This window comes from Plectropomus leopardus, chromosome 16 (genome assembly GCF_026936395.1).
Source record: "Plectropomus leopardus strain MGB_pleo_1.0 chromosome 16, ASM2693639v1, whole genome shotgun sequence".
NCBI lineage: Eukaryota > Metazoa > Chordata > Actinopteri > Perciformes > Serranidae > Plectropomus > Plectropomus leopardus.
Window position 1 is genome coordinate 11,583,509 of NC_142191.1, and position 17,431 is coordinate 11,600,939.

At 39.3% G+C, this 17,431-nt stretch overlaps 1 protein-coding gene across 2 annotated transcripts in view; it reads left to right on the top strand.

The window, feature by feature from the left end:
• Positions 1–17,431, top strand: part of LOC121955513 (steroid hormone receptor ERR2-like) — a 170,576-nt gene that overhangs the window by 106,863 nt on the left and 46,282 nt on the right. The window contains exon 1 of one of the 2 annotated variants that reach the window (XM_042503509.2): positions 13,873–14,023. The exons of the other annotated variant lie outside the window; for it this stretch is intronic. Within the exon in view, the coding sequence (XP_042359443.1) occupies positions 13,974–14,023 (50 nt within the window). The 5' untranslated portion in view covers positions 13,873–13,973. Of the gene's footprint in view, positions 1–13,872; positions 14,024–17,431 lie in introns of those variants that run through there. 2 annotated transcript variants of the gene reach the window in all.

Here is a 17,431-nt window from a genome sequence, read left to right on the forward strand (position 1 = left end):
CTGGTTTTTATAAAGTCTGTGACAAAGAAACAGAAAAGTATCACTTTGATGGCAGTGCGAAGGGATGTAAATTGATACCTGTACTTGTGTTGTTGTCTCCAGAAGGAAAGCAAAATAATTAAGTCTGTTTTGATGACTGAGTATTATACATTTTTTTAAATTCAGGATTCATATTAATGGTATTTTAAGGCCCCTCTTAAATATTGTGAGGTGAAATCTGATCACTGACTAACTGCATGTTAATGTGCAGTGCATGTAAATGCCTGATTTATCCCAATTTGTTTTGTGACTCATCCTAGAGCTGGTCAGCTGTAAAATAGCTAATGACTGAGCTCAACATTTTTCAACAATTAGAAACTATCCTCCTGAAAATCTTTCACAAAAAGGATCATTTCAGGGTTTTTTTTGCGTGGACTGCAACAGAAGCAAATGAGTTGTCTGTGTTTCAGTGTGTGACTACTCTACCTGCCTATTACTCAGGAGGATGTTGGTGTGAATATGCTCGTATGAAAGAGGAGCTTCGGTTGAGTCTAGACTCGTGATTCGTTAACTTCACAGGCGCTCTCGGGGAATCCTGAGGCCACACTCCCCCTGCCACCGCCCTGGGCAATTATGCTCTTTTGAAATGCAAATAGATGCCATGTACATGTGTTAGTGTGTGTGTGTGTGTGTGTGTGTGTGTGTGTGTGTGTGTGTGTGTGTGTGTGTGTGTGTGTGTGTGTGTGTGTGTGTGTGTTTCGCTGTGTGGGGTGGGTATACATGCAGGCTGGCGTGTGTCTCTCCACGCACGTCTGCGGTTGTGCGTGCGTGTCCCCGTAACTTATCTTAAAAGCACCTAAATCCACTGGCGCCCCGGTGCAGCAGCAGTCAAATACAATAACATCTGAAAGCCCTGCTACCTTGTGCTCGCTCGGTCCATAGAAGGGACCCTCCAAAACGCAGAGCCGACAAAGAACATACCTTCAATTAGCCAAACGATTAACATTTTAGAGGAAGTCTGTGTTTGGGTCCCTTGGGCTCCCTGCACTCCCCACCAGTCTCCTTTTCATATTCAAATCCAAAACATAAAAGTTCGCTATATCTAATCCTAAAAATGGGTCTTTTACTATTTTGTAAGGAGATAATGCCTGAAGTTTTTGCAGCCGGTATAATTGCCAGGTTATGGAAGAAGGTGTACCATTATGTTTAACAATCATCATGGGCAATAGGTGCTCCTGTGAGCCAGAGCAGACTCTTAGAAGCAGCACAAAGCCGTATGATATTGTCCTTTCTAATTTAGTAGGCGATTAGTCAATCATACTAACCTACATTCATTTAAAGAAGCGCCTCTCTGGGGGTAGCCTCAACGCATGAGTGCATTTGTGGTCATTATCATGTTGTGCCGTGGTTCAGTCTTCTCCATAAGAGACGCCACTATTGATTTGTTTCATTTTTGTGTCTGGCTGCTGTCACTTCACCATGGCATCTTGGTGCCGGGTACGCAGGGGTTGCCCATCTGCCCGCTTCCATAAGGGAGTGCGACAAGGTACAAAATGGCATTGTGTGGTAAACTTTGTGTGAACTTACACCACACACTCCTGTGCCATTAGGACGAGATGAAATTCCTCTCAGACACTTAACCCGGGGTCAGGTGAAGTGAATTTCTCCCAAATATGCCACTCACAGGATGCAGCAAGGCGTCTGCATAACCTTTTTTTAGTGAATTAAGAATCAGCTTTTTCAGACTCAAAATTCATAGCAGTGTGCTGTCAATTCCTATTAATGCTAGAACTCACATTCAGCGGATTCAAATTCTAACTGTATTAGCATTCAGCCTCTTGAAGCTGTCTTATATAACCAACAACAGGTAAGGGATTTATAGGTAAATCATTATTTATTAACATTTTCATTGTACAATATGAAATACAAAAGGAGATTAACTCAAAAAACAACCAACTCATGGCGGTAAATTGAGACATTGACTCAGTTGAAGGAAATACCCTCTGAAATGCTGAAATTATGTATTGATTTTCCTCCTGTCTTTCGCCCCGATGCCTCTGGGTAATTGCCTTTTTGCTGCTGCTGTAGCTGAACTGAACCGTCGGGGTGTCTCGGTGTCTATAGCCTGTTATGTAGACTTGCATCAGGAAGACAACACCACTGACTTCTGTTGCATCACGTGTCTCCACCACCATCAGCTGGGACACTGCAGGGCCACACTCTACATTCACTTTTTTAGGAGGAAGCATTGGACACTTACACTGCATCAGTCACTATGTTTACTCGTGCAAAATATTTCATTTTTGGCTGAAAAGACATTATTTAATCTAAGCCGTTTATGTGGATAATTAAAATATTTCACTTATATTCCTGTTTACATGCAACCATGCTTACTGCATACTTACTACTACTACTACATTGATTGAGCGATTTTTATTTAGTTTTATTTCTAAAGCTTGCTGTTGGAAGGCTGCACAGCAAGGCCAGGTGGAAATCTTGCACGTGTCTATACCACAAGCTGTATGATGCATTTTTGAGTTGCATGTCTCACTCATGCAGCATTCTGCAGCAGCTCTGTGCAGGCTCAGCTGTGTCTCACAGAGGTAGCTGCAACCTGGAGCATTTATGTACAGTTCCAGTCTATTTTTTGATAATTCATGTGTAAACATGAGGCTGATGGCCAATAAAAATGCACTGGAAAAAAAAAATTATATGTGTGTGTGTGTACAATTTGCAGAGTGTGCTGTCTTTGGACAGAGCCATGGAGCAGCACACTCTGCTCCAGTTTGCAGTCCCACAGATTCTCCCTTTACTTTTGCTGAAAGTTTAGACTTTTTACAACTGAACTTACATCTCTACCATTACAGAGGTAGTAAAGTGCCAAAAAACGGTACGGTTCGGTGGTGATGCCGAATTCTAGATATAGGCTTGAACGTGAATGGTACCGAGCCTCGTTCCAAACATGACAAAAACTCTGGAGGTGAGGCTTTGTAATTGTTTGCATGTCTGTTTGACAGATGTCAACTTTGGTGTCACAGAGGGTTTTAATAAGCTGGACCTTAGTCAGAGTTTGATACGATTGTGTCTCAAACATGTCTACCTTTGTGTGACAGATTCTGATGGAAGCTTTTGACAACTGGAACATAATGTTTTGAACCTGACAGAATAAATTATTATTTTCATACTGGAGGTCTCGTCCCAGCACTGCAATTTTGTATTCTGTCAGGATGCTTGACTGCCCTCTGAAAATGGAAGACAATGAACACTCTGTACGAAATGTCTTTTTTTAGGACAATGAGCCTTGTGGGCTTTAGAGAGAGATGAAGACAAACTGTTGATGACAGTCCCCAATTCCCAAGATCTAGAATAAATGTTTGGCTCTTTCTTGGTCCAGAAAAGTCCTCTATCCATCACGTTTTAGGAGCGCTCTTTGTTTCCAGGTGTAGCTGTAGTTCCTTTAGGTGAAAGGCACCCAGATTAGGGTTTTTTAAGGTTAAACTGTCATTTAACGTGATTCGGAGCTGCCTCTTTAAGGTTCATTTCTAAAATGACACGTGTCTTGGCAGAAGCAGCAAGCGTATCAAACATCAGACACAAAAAACGGGTAAAAATTGATTGAAATTCCTTTGATGTGGCATTGTCTCACTCACTTGAAAAATCGAATGAAGAAAGAGCTGTGGTAAATTGCTCTGTGAATGTGGTTGCTGAAACCAATACTGTTTTCTTTGCTTTGCTAATTATTAATTACCCATCTCGATGCATATGTGTTTATTCCTAATTGTATTTGATGGATGAGTGGCAGCTTTGACACCTCATTAGACCAGATTAATTGAACGACACAATATTTATGTCTCGGCAATGACCAGTTATCCTACCATCTATCATTGAGATGATCTCGCTGATTGAAAACCACTGGTCCGTGTAATCCTAATTATTTGGAATTAGAAAAGAATTTATAGCTTCTTGTGGCGTTTTTCTGTGATGACGGCAAATTGGAAACATTAAATGCATAACGAGGGAGAAAATGAGAGGAAGACACAATCACGGAATTAATGGGGGTGAATGTCGGAGAAGGGGGAAGGGCGCATAAAACAAACGAGGTGCATGCCTTATAGACCCACAGTTTTTCACAGCACAGCACAGCCGTAGACACTGTCATGTTTTCTCCAGATTCTGGCATAACATTTGTCTCTTTCTCATAATTTCTGAAAGGGAATGCCCACAGGATGCCTATTTAGAAGAGGGGTTTCTTTTTTCCCATTTTAACTAAACCTGTATATTCTCCAACTCCCCATCCACTCACTTCCAAACATGCTTCTGCAGAACATCGCGATCCATATTCTTGTCTTTTATTAAAAAAGTTGGCTGAGTAGTGGGAAAAAAAACACATTTCCACTGAACTTCATATAACCCTCCTCTAACTTCTGCAAAGCTTTGCCCCTCATGGGAGGAGCACAAACTAAAATCCAGCATTTGAGCTCACAGAGAAGCAACAAGGCCCAGAAGAGTGGAGCTTTTACTATCATACAGTATAGGAAAGCCTCAAGGAACAGACTTCTTTCCCAGGTAGTGAGAACTTCCTCAAGCTTATTTTTTCCAACTTTTCAAGTTTCTAACACCATTAGCCGGCTCCCTTGTGGTCTTGAAAGCGGCAGCGCTGATTGAATTAAGCTGTTTCCTTCTTTGAGACATTTTGACAAGCTTTCTTAAACAGAACTCAGTCTACACACAGCCATACCAATATGCTCACACAGCGCTCACACACGCACAATGCTTGTATATGTATGCAAGCGTGCACACACACACACACGTACAAACACAAACTGAATCTGACTATCTATAGAAATCTGCTGACCAGAATCGCTCAATGGGATATAGAGCAAAGAATCTGCTCTATAATGCCATTTACACCATAGTATTTTAATCAATTTAACTGGCCTTTTTGGATTTACTTGGCTCAAAACGCTCTTTCTAGTTTTAAAAATAGGACAAATGGTCTTTTGGAATCAACCGGGGAGAAGTTTAATCTCATTGAATGGAGCCAAAGGCAGACGTTTAGCTCCACACAGTATAGAATACAAGATTATACCGGCCTGATATAGCCCTTCCACCACCCGTTTATTTTTATCCTCTATTAAGGCAGCGATATCCTTAAAGGCTGCCAAAATTATCCTGTAAAAATGCTGACTGAGAAATATGAAAGGTTCCAGGCGGTTCTAGTAAGCAATCTGCGCGCATGGTGGAGCAATGTGACTGCTGTGCTTGCTATACCAACAGGGGTGACCCCAGTTGGATGGAGAGGTGAGACTAAATGAAAGTCATCCCTGGATCTTAGGGGAGCCAAGTCTGGAATACCGAGCCGCTCTTCAAAATGAGATTTACTGCCAAACGGAGGCTGCTTTACATAAATGTTTGTTTTTAGTACTATATTCATCAGCAGTGTGTAAACAGGCTGCAACTCCTTCAGTTTAAAATCCTCCGCATGTTTTTTTTTCCTCCTTTGCATGATGCTTTCAAGTGCATGTGTGTACACTCAGTAGATGTTAAAATTATGCAGTGGAATAAGTTGATTATTCCTCGAAATCATGCTCATGTGATTATTGTTTCACAGGATACGCCACTGACTCTCTAAGTATTTTCACAATGCTCTTATCTATGAAGATAATTTATACAGAAACAGTGTCTTTTGTCGTGGGATTGGGACGAGCAAAGCGGATAATTTCCTTATCAAACACGCTATAAGTCATTTGAAACAGAAAGTTTTGTACTTAAGTTAACTGTTCCTCAGAGTGAAGCTGGTAATTGAAGAGTTACTAGTGCCCTGTGGGTGTTCTGAGACGTTGAAGTCGGTATGAGCCCAAACGGTAGCTCCGTGACACGAATTCAATGAACATACAGTTTTTTTTCCCTTTTCTTAAACAGTTTTTGGTGAGATTTAGTGATTCACAAGTTTGTTAAAACTGTTATTCTATTGCACAGATTAGTAGAGCAACACATAGTATTGCACGCACATATTTCCAAGTGCATTTTCTGTGAGTGTAGGGCAGTTTTGGTTAATTTTGCTATCAGTACTGCGACTAACCAGTTAATTCTTAAGAAAAAAAAAAACAAAACAATAAAAAGGGCCTTTCTTTTTAGTCCTTAGCATTTCAAAGCCCTATCCATTTAGGGATTTTAATGTTTTGTCTTGTTAATTTCTTGACTTTTATTTTCTGTTGGCTTGCTGACTAATATTAGCCTGGCCAATTATCAGAGCCGATATTTTGCAGATCTAGTATCAGCGGTTTATTTTAATGATCGCCGATAAAATTAATTAGTGAAAAAGTGTGCGTATTACACTCAGCCAACACCAGGGAATGCAGTCTGCAAAAGAAAGTGTCAGCATAGGAGGAACTTTTACTTTGTAAAACCTCAGGGAGCTATTGTTATTAATTCATCTTTTAATTTAAATTATAGCAGTAGAAATTTAAAAAACTTGCTGTATACTATGTTGAAAGGTTCAGTTTTGATTTGCTAAAGGCTTTTAAACAACATTTTGTGTTGGAGGTGGATAGATTGTCAACAAAACTGACCGTCGGCACACAATGATGTCCTTTTTAGATGTTTTTAATTTTGGGCCTCTGACAGCCACACGATGTACACATAGTGCCGGTAATGGTGCACGAGTGGTGGGACGGTGTTGCTGCATAAAACACTGCGACACCCTCTGGTCTCACCCCAGGTCGCCCTGGTAAGTAAGCTGCTTTCATTTTGAGCCGCAAAACCCCTTTAGCTTTGTTAACTGTGTTAGCACCACTGGCTGTGTTGATACTGCTTACAGAACTAACAGATATAATATAGTTAGTGCTGAAAAGGTTTTGCAGCCGAAAATTGAAGGGCTTACTGCAGGGGTGACCTGGTGTGAGACCAGAGGATGGGTACAATGTTTCCAAAGCAATGTTGTTGGGTCGGAACAAGTAATCGCCAAATAAGGGGCGCTCAGGCTAGCTCCCACCTGACCTGGATGGCGTGCAGTGCAGTAAACTAAAGAATAACAAAATTAGCTGATAGGCTGACATGTATAACCGGTCAAAAAAAAGTTCTCTGCAGTCAATTACTAACAGTTAACAGTTGACACCCCTAGCTGCATGCCTTTTTAAGCACAAGCTAGCTGTTGTGTTAAAGAACATGCTGCACCCTGTTTTTTAAAGGGACAGTTCACTTCCAAATTAAAAAGACATTTTTGCATCTACTCATGGATAGGAGGATTGTGCTCATGACAGTGTGAGACGTAAACATCATTGGTGTCCACCTTGACTTAGCTGTGCCGTAGTGAAGTTAGTAGACGTACACGTCCTTCTGCGTGGTGACACAGTTGGCTGGTGTAGTTCGGCTGAAAGAATATAGTTTCTACACGAAACTGCTCACAACAAGATCTGTGGATTATCTTGAGTATCTGGGTCATGATTTCTGAAAAGAGACATTGCTGTTGAGTTTTTCAAATGTATTTTTTTGGCCCTTTGAGCACCACAAGCCGAGTGCCATTTAATACCATTATATTGGAGAGAAAGCAGACATCTCTACAGCCGATATCTCCAACACTCGGCAACTCACACTAAAACAGTCTAGACTGATATGGTGTAAGTAAGAGGAAAAATATGTACTTTTATTTTAGTTTGAACTGGCCCTTTAATATTAAGAGATCTGAACATATTTTTATTTTTTCTTTAATCTGTTTGTCCAGAAGACACTCAAAGCGTCCATGTAAAGTTACCCACTTCTCTTGGCGCTAGCTGTTTTCTCTGAACACAGCAGGCTTGCTTCGTACGCAGAAGCGTCATAAAGCTGTAAAAAGCTGACACCACGAGGGCCGTTTTTGCCAGCTGCCTTATTGGAATGAACTTGAGAGGAATGTATTGATCCTGTTTCTGGATGGCAATGACACAACCTGGCTTCTCTTTAGAGGTGACTCCATCCAGACCCTCCTGTGTTATGCAGGTGACGTAGACGAGTCGCCGAGGATTCGCCTGGTGTCAAGGAGCTGTTTAAAATTAGAGCATGGTGGCGCAATTGATTTTGTTTATATTTAATGTGATTAAACACAGTGGAGACCATTCGCTGTCGCTGGAATCACAATCACGGCTTTCACTGGAGCACAGTTGCAGGTTAGAAAAATGTCCTCAGGATAATGTATGCCATTTGGCGATTGCATTTAACCAAAGTGTCTTATCATGATTGAGGGCATTTTAATAATGAGTGGTGCAGTGATAGTGTTGGTGCAACAATGCAGGAAAGCACCAGTGCAAGTAATTTAAGAGTTTATAAAGACTGATTTTTCTTTAAAATCATGATAAAAGTAAAATATTGAGATTTTGCACTGTTATGAGTAATCAAAGGGATCTTATCTCTAAATAACTATAATACAGTGTATCCTTAATATAAGAAGCTGCAGTGCAAGTGCAGACGGACAGTTTAGGAGAAGCTAAAATATGCATTTATTTTACATTTCATTTAACATTTTTAGGCATCCTCTGCCTGTTGGTTACTGTCAGAGATATCAAATCCCACCACCACTATAAGAAATGACCAACTGCCATTATGGATATCTCAGTTTGACAGCAAAATTAGGTCCACTCTCAATGCAAGACACATCCCAGCATACATTTCTGTCCCTCATCCTGTGTGTCCAGCTCCCTCAATCAAGATATCTGAGTCCTGCTACGAGTCCCTGATTAACACCGCCGCTCTCGTAGTTTTGTTTTAACTGTCCTCAGTTAAATGAGAAATTAAGAGGCAAGAGATAGAGGCTAATAGCATTTATTAACCCAGCGTGAACGGGCAGCGGGGCGACCGCAGTCCTCCACCAGCACCGTCTAGTCCTGGTGGCTCAGGCAGCGCAGCCCAGAGAGGGGGAGTGGAACATAATAAAAACCAACAAATGCACCCAGCTGATTAATGCAGCCCTGTGGCTATAGTAATTATCCCTCTCCACACTCCTCCGGCAGACGAGCCAAACGAGTGTGTGGCAGTGAGAGGGGATTGTGGAAGTGATGGATCTGTGGGGTTCAGGGTGTTTTTAGTGAGCTGCGTGTTAGTCGATTGATAAAGACACTTTTTTTGTTGATTTGGTTGTTTCTGGAGGTGGAGTTGAAGATTTTACACTCACATTTTAAAAGTTTTATCTCAATATCTGTGTACAATGTGTTTGTTTTTAGGGTGAGGGCTCAAATTTTATACGTGTAGATGAAAACTTAATTCGTATTGGGGCTGCATTATTTTCACTGTTGATTAATCTGTTGGTTGTTTTCTCAGTTAATGTATTAGTTCTTGGGTCTACAAAATGTCAGAAAATTGTAAAAAATGTTGATCAGTGTTTGCCAAAGCACAAAATGACATCTGCAAATGTCTTGTTTTGTCCAAAACCCAAAGATAATCAGTTTATTGGCACAGAGAAGTAAAATAAAATATCACATTAAGAAAGGTGGAATCTTTGGAGGAATTTAGGTGTTTTTTTTGTCCTTTAAAATGACTCCAACTGATTAATGGATTATCAAATTAGCTGGTGATTAATTCGATAGTTGAAAACTTATCAATTAATTCATCGTTTCAGCTGTAGCTGTGGATATGACTTGTGACAAATGCGATGTGTCAACTTTTAACAAGGAACTGATTTTACTCATTTGTTTCTGCATCATTTTATTAAACAGATTATTTATTAGGACAAACACACACAAAAAAAACAATAGAAACCAGAAAATATACACATTTAAAAGCTGGAATCAGATCATTTTTACTTTTTTTATTATCAAATTAGTTGGTGATTAATTTAGTAGTTGACAACGAATTGCTCAATCCATTAATTGTTGTAACTGTGATTTGTATCTTCAAAATATTTTGTTTCAGTATTAGAGTGAGAGCATTTACATCCGACATGGTCCCAAGATGTTAAAACATTTAATATGAGCAAAAGCATCTTGAAACAAAAAAACTACATCATTGCAAAGTTAACTAGAGAGAAAAAAACAAAACATACACCTCCATAAATAATTACTTTCAGAAATGTGCACAGCAGAAACATCGGACTCCTCATATCTTTTTTCTTTCTTTTTATTCTAACCATGTTTCCACAGTGTGCCAGTACTTCTGGCAGAGATGAAGTTGTACACCTCACATGACTTTAGTTTCCTCAGTACGAATAAATTGTTAGTTAAATAACATAAATTTCTATCTCAAGCTAATAATGATATTTCTTTATTTTTCATTTTTTGGCTCTCATAAGACAAGACGTATGATGAACATGAATCATCAGCTGGTTTTCTTCTCTTGTTCTGAGTTGAGCAGAAAAAATCTAATTTGAATGAAAACAGTTTTTTCAGTCCTAATTTTCTCTGAGATGAAACTGATTTGATCAACTTGCTACAATTAAAAACAAAATTGTATTTGATAACTAATCATTTCAAAAGTGAAACATCACTGACGAAATATGTTTGGGGAAAAAGACTGTTTGACTCGTATATTTTCTAGATTTCTTTATTGAACTAACAGTACTTTGATTAAAGCAGCAGAAGGTCATGTAATGACTTCATTAAAAAAAAAAGAGAAGAGAGAGAAGCTCCTCAATAATTCTTTGTAAGGGAGCTACTTTAATATTACATTAAACATAACATTCTGTTGTCTTGCATTTCATTCAATTATTCTTATATATATATATATATATATATATATATATATATGTGTATATATTTCAGAATATATTCCAGAAACAAATCAGTTAACAAAAAGTTTAATCCTGTTAAAAGTCATATCCACAGCCAGAGCTGAAACAATGTATCAGTTGATTATGAATTCATTAATAATAGATTAATTGATTTGAGTCATTTTTAAGAAAAAAAAACCTCCAAATTGTCTGATTCCAGCTCCTTGAATGTGATTATTTTCTTGTGTCTTTACTCCTCTGTGACAGTAAACTGAATGAATATCTTTGAGTTGTGGACAAAACAAGACATTTCAGGACATCATGTTGGGTTTTGAATAACACTGATCGACATATTTTAGCATTTTCTGACATTATATAGACTAAAAGAATAATCACTTAATTAACTAATTGATTAGCTGTCGATTATTAAATTAATGTACAACTAAGTTTAGAATCAGTTAATCAATCTGAGTAATTTTATAGAGCATAAAAGTCTCATGTCTCAGATTCCAGCCTCTTAAATGTGTTTTTTTTTTTTCTTTGACATTAAACTGAACATATTTGGGTTGTGGACAAAACAAGACATTTAAAGATGTTATCTTGGCCTTTTGAAAACAGTTTTAAATGTATTTCAGCATTTTCTGACATTTTATAGAACAAAGAACTAATTGATTAATTGTGAAAATAATTAATGGACAATAAAAGTGATGATAAGTTGCAGCCCTGTCCACAGCACAGAGTGAGCTTCCTGCTGAGCCATCGGCCGCACAAACAGTGTCTGTTCAGAGAGGTCAGAAGGTCAAACATAAAAGACCAGTTTGCTCATGAATCAGGAATTTAATTACATGCAGCCAGTGTGACGGGGAGATTGTGTCCCTCAACTCACCGCAATATGTAATTACTATTTATTGACAGATAACGATTGGTTCTGTTTCACTTTTCAGAAACAAGCTCCTGATTGCACACAGACGGTTAAATCTCAGATCAGCTTTCAGAAACGTTTTGTTCAGGTTTTATGCGTTTTCTTCACGAGTGCACACATTTTCAATTGTGCACACTGTATTTAAATCTCCAAAAATAAACCCAATTCCCTTTTCATTCCATCTGTTCTCTGTTAAATTAAGGCCATATTCCTGCATTCAGATGGGGAATACATCGCTGAGAATGAAAAACAGCAAATGAGAGCAAAACTATTATGAAAAACACAAACTGCTGCCTGAAAAATGTGCTGCGTGCAGACTCGCTGTGATCTGCTTAAAGACACACAGTCTTGGTTGTAGAGCTGAAAATCTGTTTTGCTTAAATACAAACCTAATGATTGGATTACTGTTTCTTCGTTTGGCGATAGCGTGATAGTGGGATTACAGACTGTGCGCTCAATAGATTTCCTGTCAGATGCCATGAAGCCCTGGTGTCCCCTCGCTGTGTAAGCTGGCTGGCTGAGTGGGAAGGAGGCAGATGAGCCTTGGACTCACAATATGGCCCACATCAAAAAACTGGCAACACAAAATAACTGTTTTTTGATTGATAAAACGAAATGAATCCACCATGATAGATAAGAATGTCAATTTGATCATCTTTATTCAATTAAAAAGAGTTTAATTACCTTTTATAAAATTTGCTATAGCTGATGTTTTCACATGCCTTCTAAATTTGCATCTCACTTAAACATTTATTCATTTTTATTTAATTAACTTCATCCCCTCTATTCATCCCTAATGTGAAATCATACATACCATCTAAACATTAGTGTCTTTTCTTTTCTTTTCTCTCTCTCTCTCTCTCTGCCTCATTAAAAACATAAACATATCTCCTCTATTGATTATGTCTGGATGTCTTAATCAGATCAGTGGGAATATCCTGGTTTTCCCTCCACGGGAAAGTACATTAAATGCCAAAATATTGATCAAAAATTTAATTGAGAATGCACAGCTGCTTTTATGAAAGCAATCAGCCCTCGCTCCCGTGACTTTGATACGGACTGACATGAAAAGATTCAAATTTATAATTCCTCTTTATTTAAAAGACAGTTGGGGAAACAGAGTCTGTCCCGAGGCTTCTGGCGACACAGCAACGCTGTGATCAATAAGAGCGTGTGATGGGTTTTGTATCGATCAGGAAAATGTGGGTTGATGAAGTGGGTTGAAGGGGAGGGAGGGTTGGGGTGGGGGCTTTGGGTTTCCTCTGCCACATTACACCGACGCGGTAAAGATCCACTCAAAGTTGTCTGTCGTCGTCATCATTATTATCATTCCTGCCGAGGTCATTATCACTCTCGGTTTCGCTCATCCTGCCTCCTCCGGGATTGGTGGATCCCCCTCTCTGTAGAGGGTGATTGGTGATATGTGGTGGGAAGCAGCTGCCGTTACTTTAAAGGAGAGCAGGCTGTGGAGAGGCAGAGGAGAGGATAAAAGAGTAAAGGGAGCTGTTTAGCTCTGTAAGCTGGCACTGAGCCTTTTAAAGCACTGTAAACAGACCTCTTTAAACTGCTTTCAGTGAGCGTGTTTCTACTTCTGATGCTTATCAATTACTTCTGCCCACTTCAGTTTACTTCTGCAGCTATAAACACCAGCTGTGACTCCCAAGAAGCTCATCTTTATAACCATATTCACTATTTATCTGTCTGAGGGGGTCTACATGTGTTTTGCAGTGCTCCCTTGTGAATGACTGGACACAGACTGGTCCCTCATTAGCTCGTCCCAGCTCAGTAATCTGTCACCCCCATTGGCTGCTCCCAGGACAGCCTTCCTGAATGTGACCAATGGCAGCAGCTCCACAGGCACCAAGCCACTCCCTCCTGCTCTTAAAGAGCCCCCATGACTTCAATGGAGACTCAATCCCCTCACTGACTTACTCAGCCTGAGTGCGCTCTCACCGCTGCTGCTCTCCATCCATCTGTGTCTGTCTTTTATTCTCTCTTTCTCTCTCCATCACTCCCCTCATCTTTCTTCTTTACGCTTACTTCCTCTCTTCATCTCTACCTCAGGTTTTTTCCTCCTCTCCTCTCTTTATCACCTCTTCCTCTCTCCACACGCACTCCTGAGCTTGAGTGTGCAGCACCTGTGCAGACTGGAGTTTGTCGGGCCGAGGCAAGAGGTTTTTTTTTTTTTTTGGCTTTTTTTTTTTTAATATTGTGTGAGTGTGTGTTGAACAGGGGAGGGAGGGGAGACAACACCCAGGGACACCTGACCAACATTTCAGCAAGATATGTGGAGACTTAGGAACTGATCTCCTCCTCCAGCTCCCCCCCCCACCCCACCCCAGCTGTTTGTTTATCCGCTTTTTTTATTGCAACACCTGGAATGCTTAACGTGGACTGATGGATGTTTCCGAACTGTGCATCCCTGACCCTCTCTGCTACCACAACCAGTAGGTGCATCGATTTACACTTTGTCCTATTCTTTGTTTGATTTTCATCACTAATTTAAGCTAAAAAGGAGAGAATCAAAAATCTCAGTTTAAGTCATTTGTGGAAAAAAAATCTAATGCGGGAAGTTAAGTATTTCGAAACTAGGGAGTTCCTCGCTTCCTATTCCTATCTCAGCTCCACCTCCCCTTGTACGGGACAGCAGAGCTCAGTAGTGTCAGCGAGGCTGCGGTAGTGGTAGCCCGCGGGGAGTCCAGGTCGGACGGTTGCCCTACAGCTGTCTAGCTCTGCCTCAGGATCCAGGGTTTAACCTCAGCCACAGGGAAGAGCCAGAGGCAGATTAATGCAGACGATATCCAGACGGCTATCCTCTGGCAGCAGCCGCTGTCCGGCGGCGTCCCAGGGACAGAGAACTGTGACTGTACTGTCGCCCAGTGTGTGTGCATGTGTGTGTGTTTGTGTGTATGTGTGCGTGTGTTCTTGAGAGACAGATAAGAGTATCTGCCTGCGTGCTCTCTGTTCAGTTAAAGCTTTGATCACTTTTTGTGTGATTTTTCACTTAATTTAGCTGCTTATGATTAAATCACAGGGATTTGAAGTTGCACTTTAAGTAAAGCAAATACAGTTTATTCTATTTAACGGAAATGAAAGTGCTGCCAGCTTTGCATATACATATTTTCATTGTGAATTTAGCTCATAAGTGCAGCTTGTTTTACGAAAAGAAACTCTCAGATCTCTAATGATCACCAGCCCTCGTCATTACCTCACTCGTTGCATGCCTGGAAAGACGCTCTCCTCTTGAGCAGATATGAGTGGACGGGGAGACCCTTTCCTGGGATCCTCTTAATGTTAAGCTGTAGATTGGATTGGAAAGGTTTAACCTGTTTAGCACTTTTTACAGGACCCTGATTAGGAATATTTCCAACTCCACACGAGACTCTTTACAAGTTAAAAAGAAACAATCTCCTGTGGTGTTAAAAAGTTAAAATCAGCCTGTATTTGTAAAGCAAGATAAATTATATAGCCTTTTGAGCATTCAAAAGTAACTGCTTCCTTTCAAAGGGATTGGTAACAATTATTTAAAAGTATATGTAGCTTTTATACACTTTGCAGTGATGTGATGCTATTTAAAATGTTTTAACATGAACTTTTTATGATGCATTTTAGAGCTGTACTAACAAAATGGCACTTAGGTAACAGATATAGTGTAAGATTGACAATTCAAACTGTTTCAACGGTGCAGTGAAATGTGTAGCACTCATAATGTAACATACATTACATGAATTACATCAATTTAATTTAATTGAATTACTATGATCAAATTAATTGCTGTAATTTCTCAGTGGACAGATGGAAATTGTTTCAGGAGTGTAACGTTTAACCACAAGTGTTTAAGAGAATTGTTTTGATATCGCATATAAAAGTAACACATCTGGGTTACATTTCTTTTTTCAATGTTTCAATGTAAATTTAAATATATATCAGTTTTATGTGTTGTCTTATAAGTTTTTAGCATTCAGTATTGTAATTCTTGTGCACATTGCGCTGCAGTTGAAAAAACCTCTGAGCTCTTCTTTTTTGCACAATCATCAATTTTCAGAATCTGTAAAACTGCATTTTGTACACATCCATTTATTTGTGAGCCTCAACTTAGTATATATTTCACATTAAAAACATTTTCAGAGCTGAATCTGAATTACAAAAAATGTGATGATAGTGATCCTCGGCCAGGTCTTAGTTATGTGTTGTACATTGTGTTTGTGTATGTGTGTGTGTGTGTGTGTTTTATTGTGTTAGTGGGACTGTGTGTTTGTGTGTATCTGCATGTAAATCCTGCAGATATGTTCGCACACAAAAAATAAGCATGTGTGTTTTGGCAAGTCTGGAGCTGGTTTGTGCATGCATGTGCACACACATGTACATAAGTGAATGTATGCGTATCATCGCTGCTTTCAGATTGCCTCATCTGATATCAGCAGGATCTTTGGGTCACATTTGATGGGACAGTACTTTTTATGACACTCTGGCATCACCCAAAAACCCCATAAAGTGGCCTCTTTACATATTTGAACTACTTATATTTGAGATCTTCCTGAGATTAATGCTGTATTTTCTAAGGGAGCAAGTTTAACTTGCTACAGTATGTTGATTTAGGTTTATTTTATGATAGAAAAACGTGATAAAGCTTTTAAATAAAACAGCCTGTTACTGTAGGAAACTTGCGGTTTAAAGTTTCAAAAACTCTCTTTTGCAAAAGAGCATCGTAACAGAGGATACAAAAAGTTAACCCTTCTGTCACTCCACCTAGAAGTAATTGTAGTTGAATGTGTTCTTGGAAATCTGTGCTTTCAGTGTGACATAAAGCTGTGCTTAGTAAGGTCTGGCTATTATAATCCCCTTGAGGACTTTTGGTCTGACGAAGATCGTACTGTCCAGAGGTGAGAGGTCCCACGACTACTCTCACCCTCGACACGACTCTGCTGAGGAGGCTAACATGCCCCCCCCCCACCAACAAACTTTTATTAGCTTAGCAGTGTCTCACTAGAGATATTTAATCAATATATGCAAACAAAAATTACATTTATTTATTTATTTTATCCTTTTAAAGGATAACAGAAAGTGACTCGTGTATCAGAGATGTTGTATGTCACAGTGTTTCTTCTGTGCACAAAAAAAGAGAAAAAATTGTACATGCATGTAGATACCATAATATGTTAAAACGTGTGTTTAGAATTTATTATTTTAATTTTTATATAAAATATTTTCATGAGGGCCATCTTGGGGCTTCTTCAACCAAATTTTAAGCGGATTTGTGTGTAACCATAACCTAAATTACCTGCAGATGCAGTGTAGATTAATAAACACAAACTGGACCAGAGTCCGTTAAAATTGTTAAATTAACCTTCTCAGTAACTCCTTCACTTTTTCAATCAGACAACATGATTTTAAAATTCTGTGGAGAAACATGTCTTTTGATTTTTGCTTAGTTTTTTCATGGTGGACACTTCTTTTTACAGAGGTGATAGGATTTTATATCTTCATTATGAAACAAAGACACGTTATTTTACATTTTAAATGTTTGCCAAGTTATTGCCAATTTAAAATGCTCACCGTTATTATGTCTGTAATTAGCCGCGGCCGTTTTCACAACTGCATCATTAACACTTTCAGTTTAAATGCTGTTTATGTTCACTTTGGCTTATTTCTTTCTTGTTCCGCCTGCTTTTCCTACACGTGCCCTTCACAAGCAAACCAACAGGAACACGTAAGCTCAAATGTATGCATACACACACACTCACACACAAACACACACACATCATCGACACATACACACATATGTCCGTGCACATACAGATGAGAGCAAAGAATCACACACTGACCTGGGATCTAATTTTAGCGGTGCCATATCA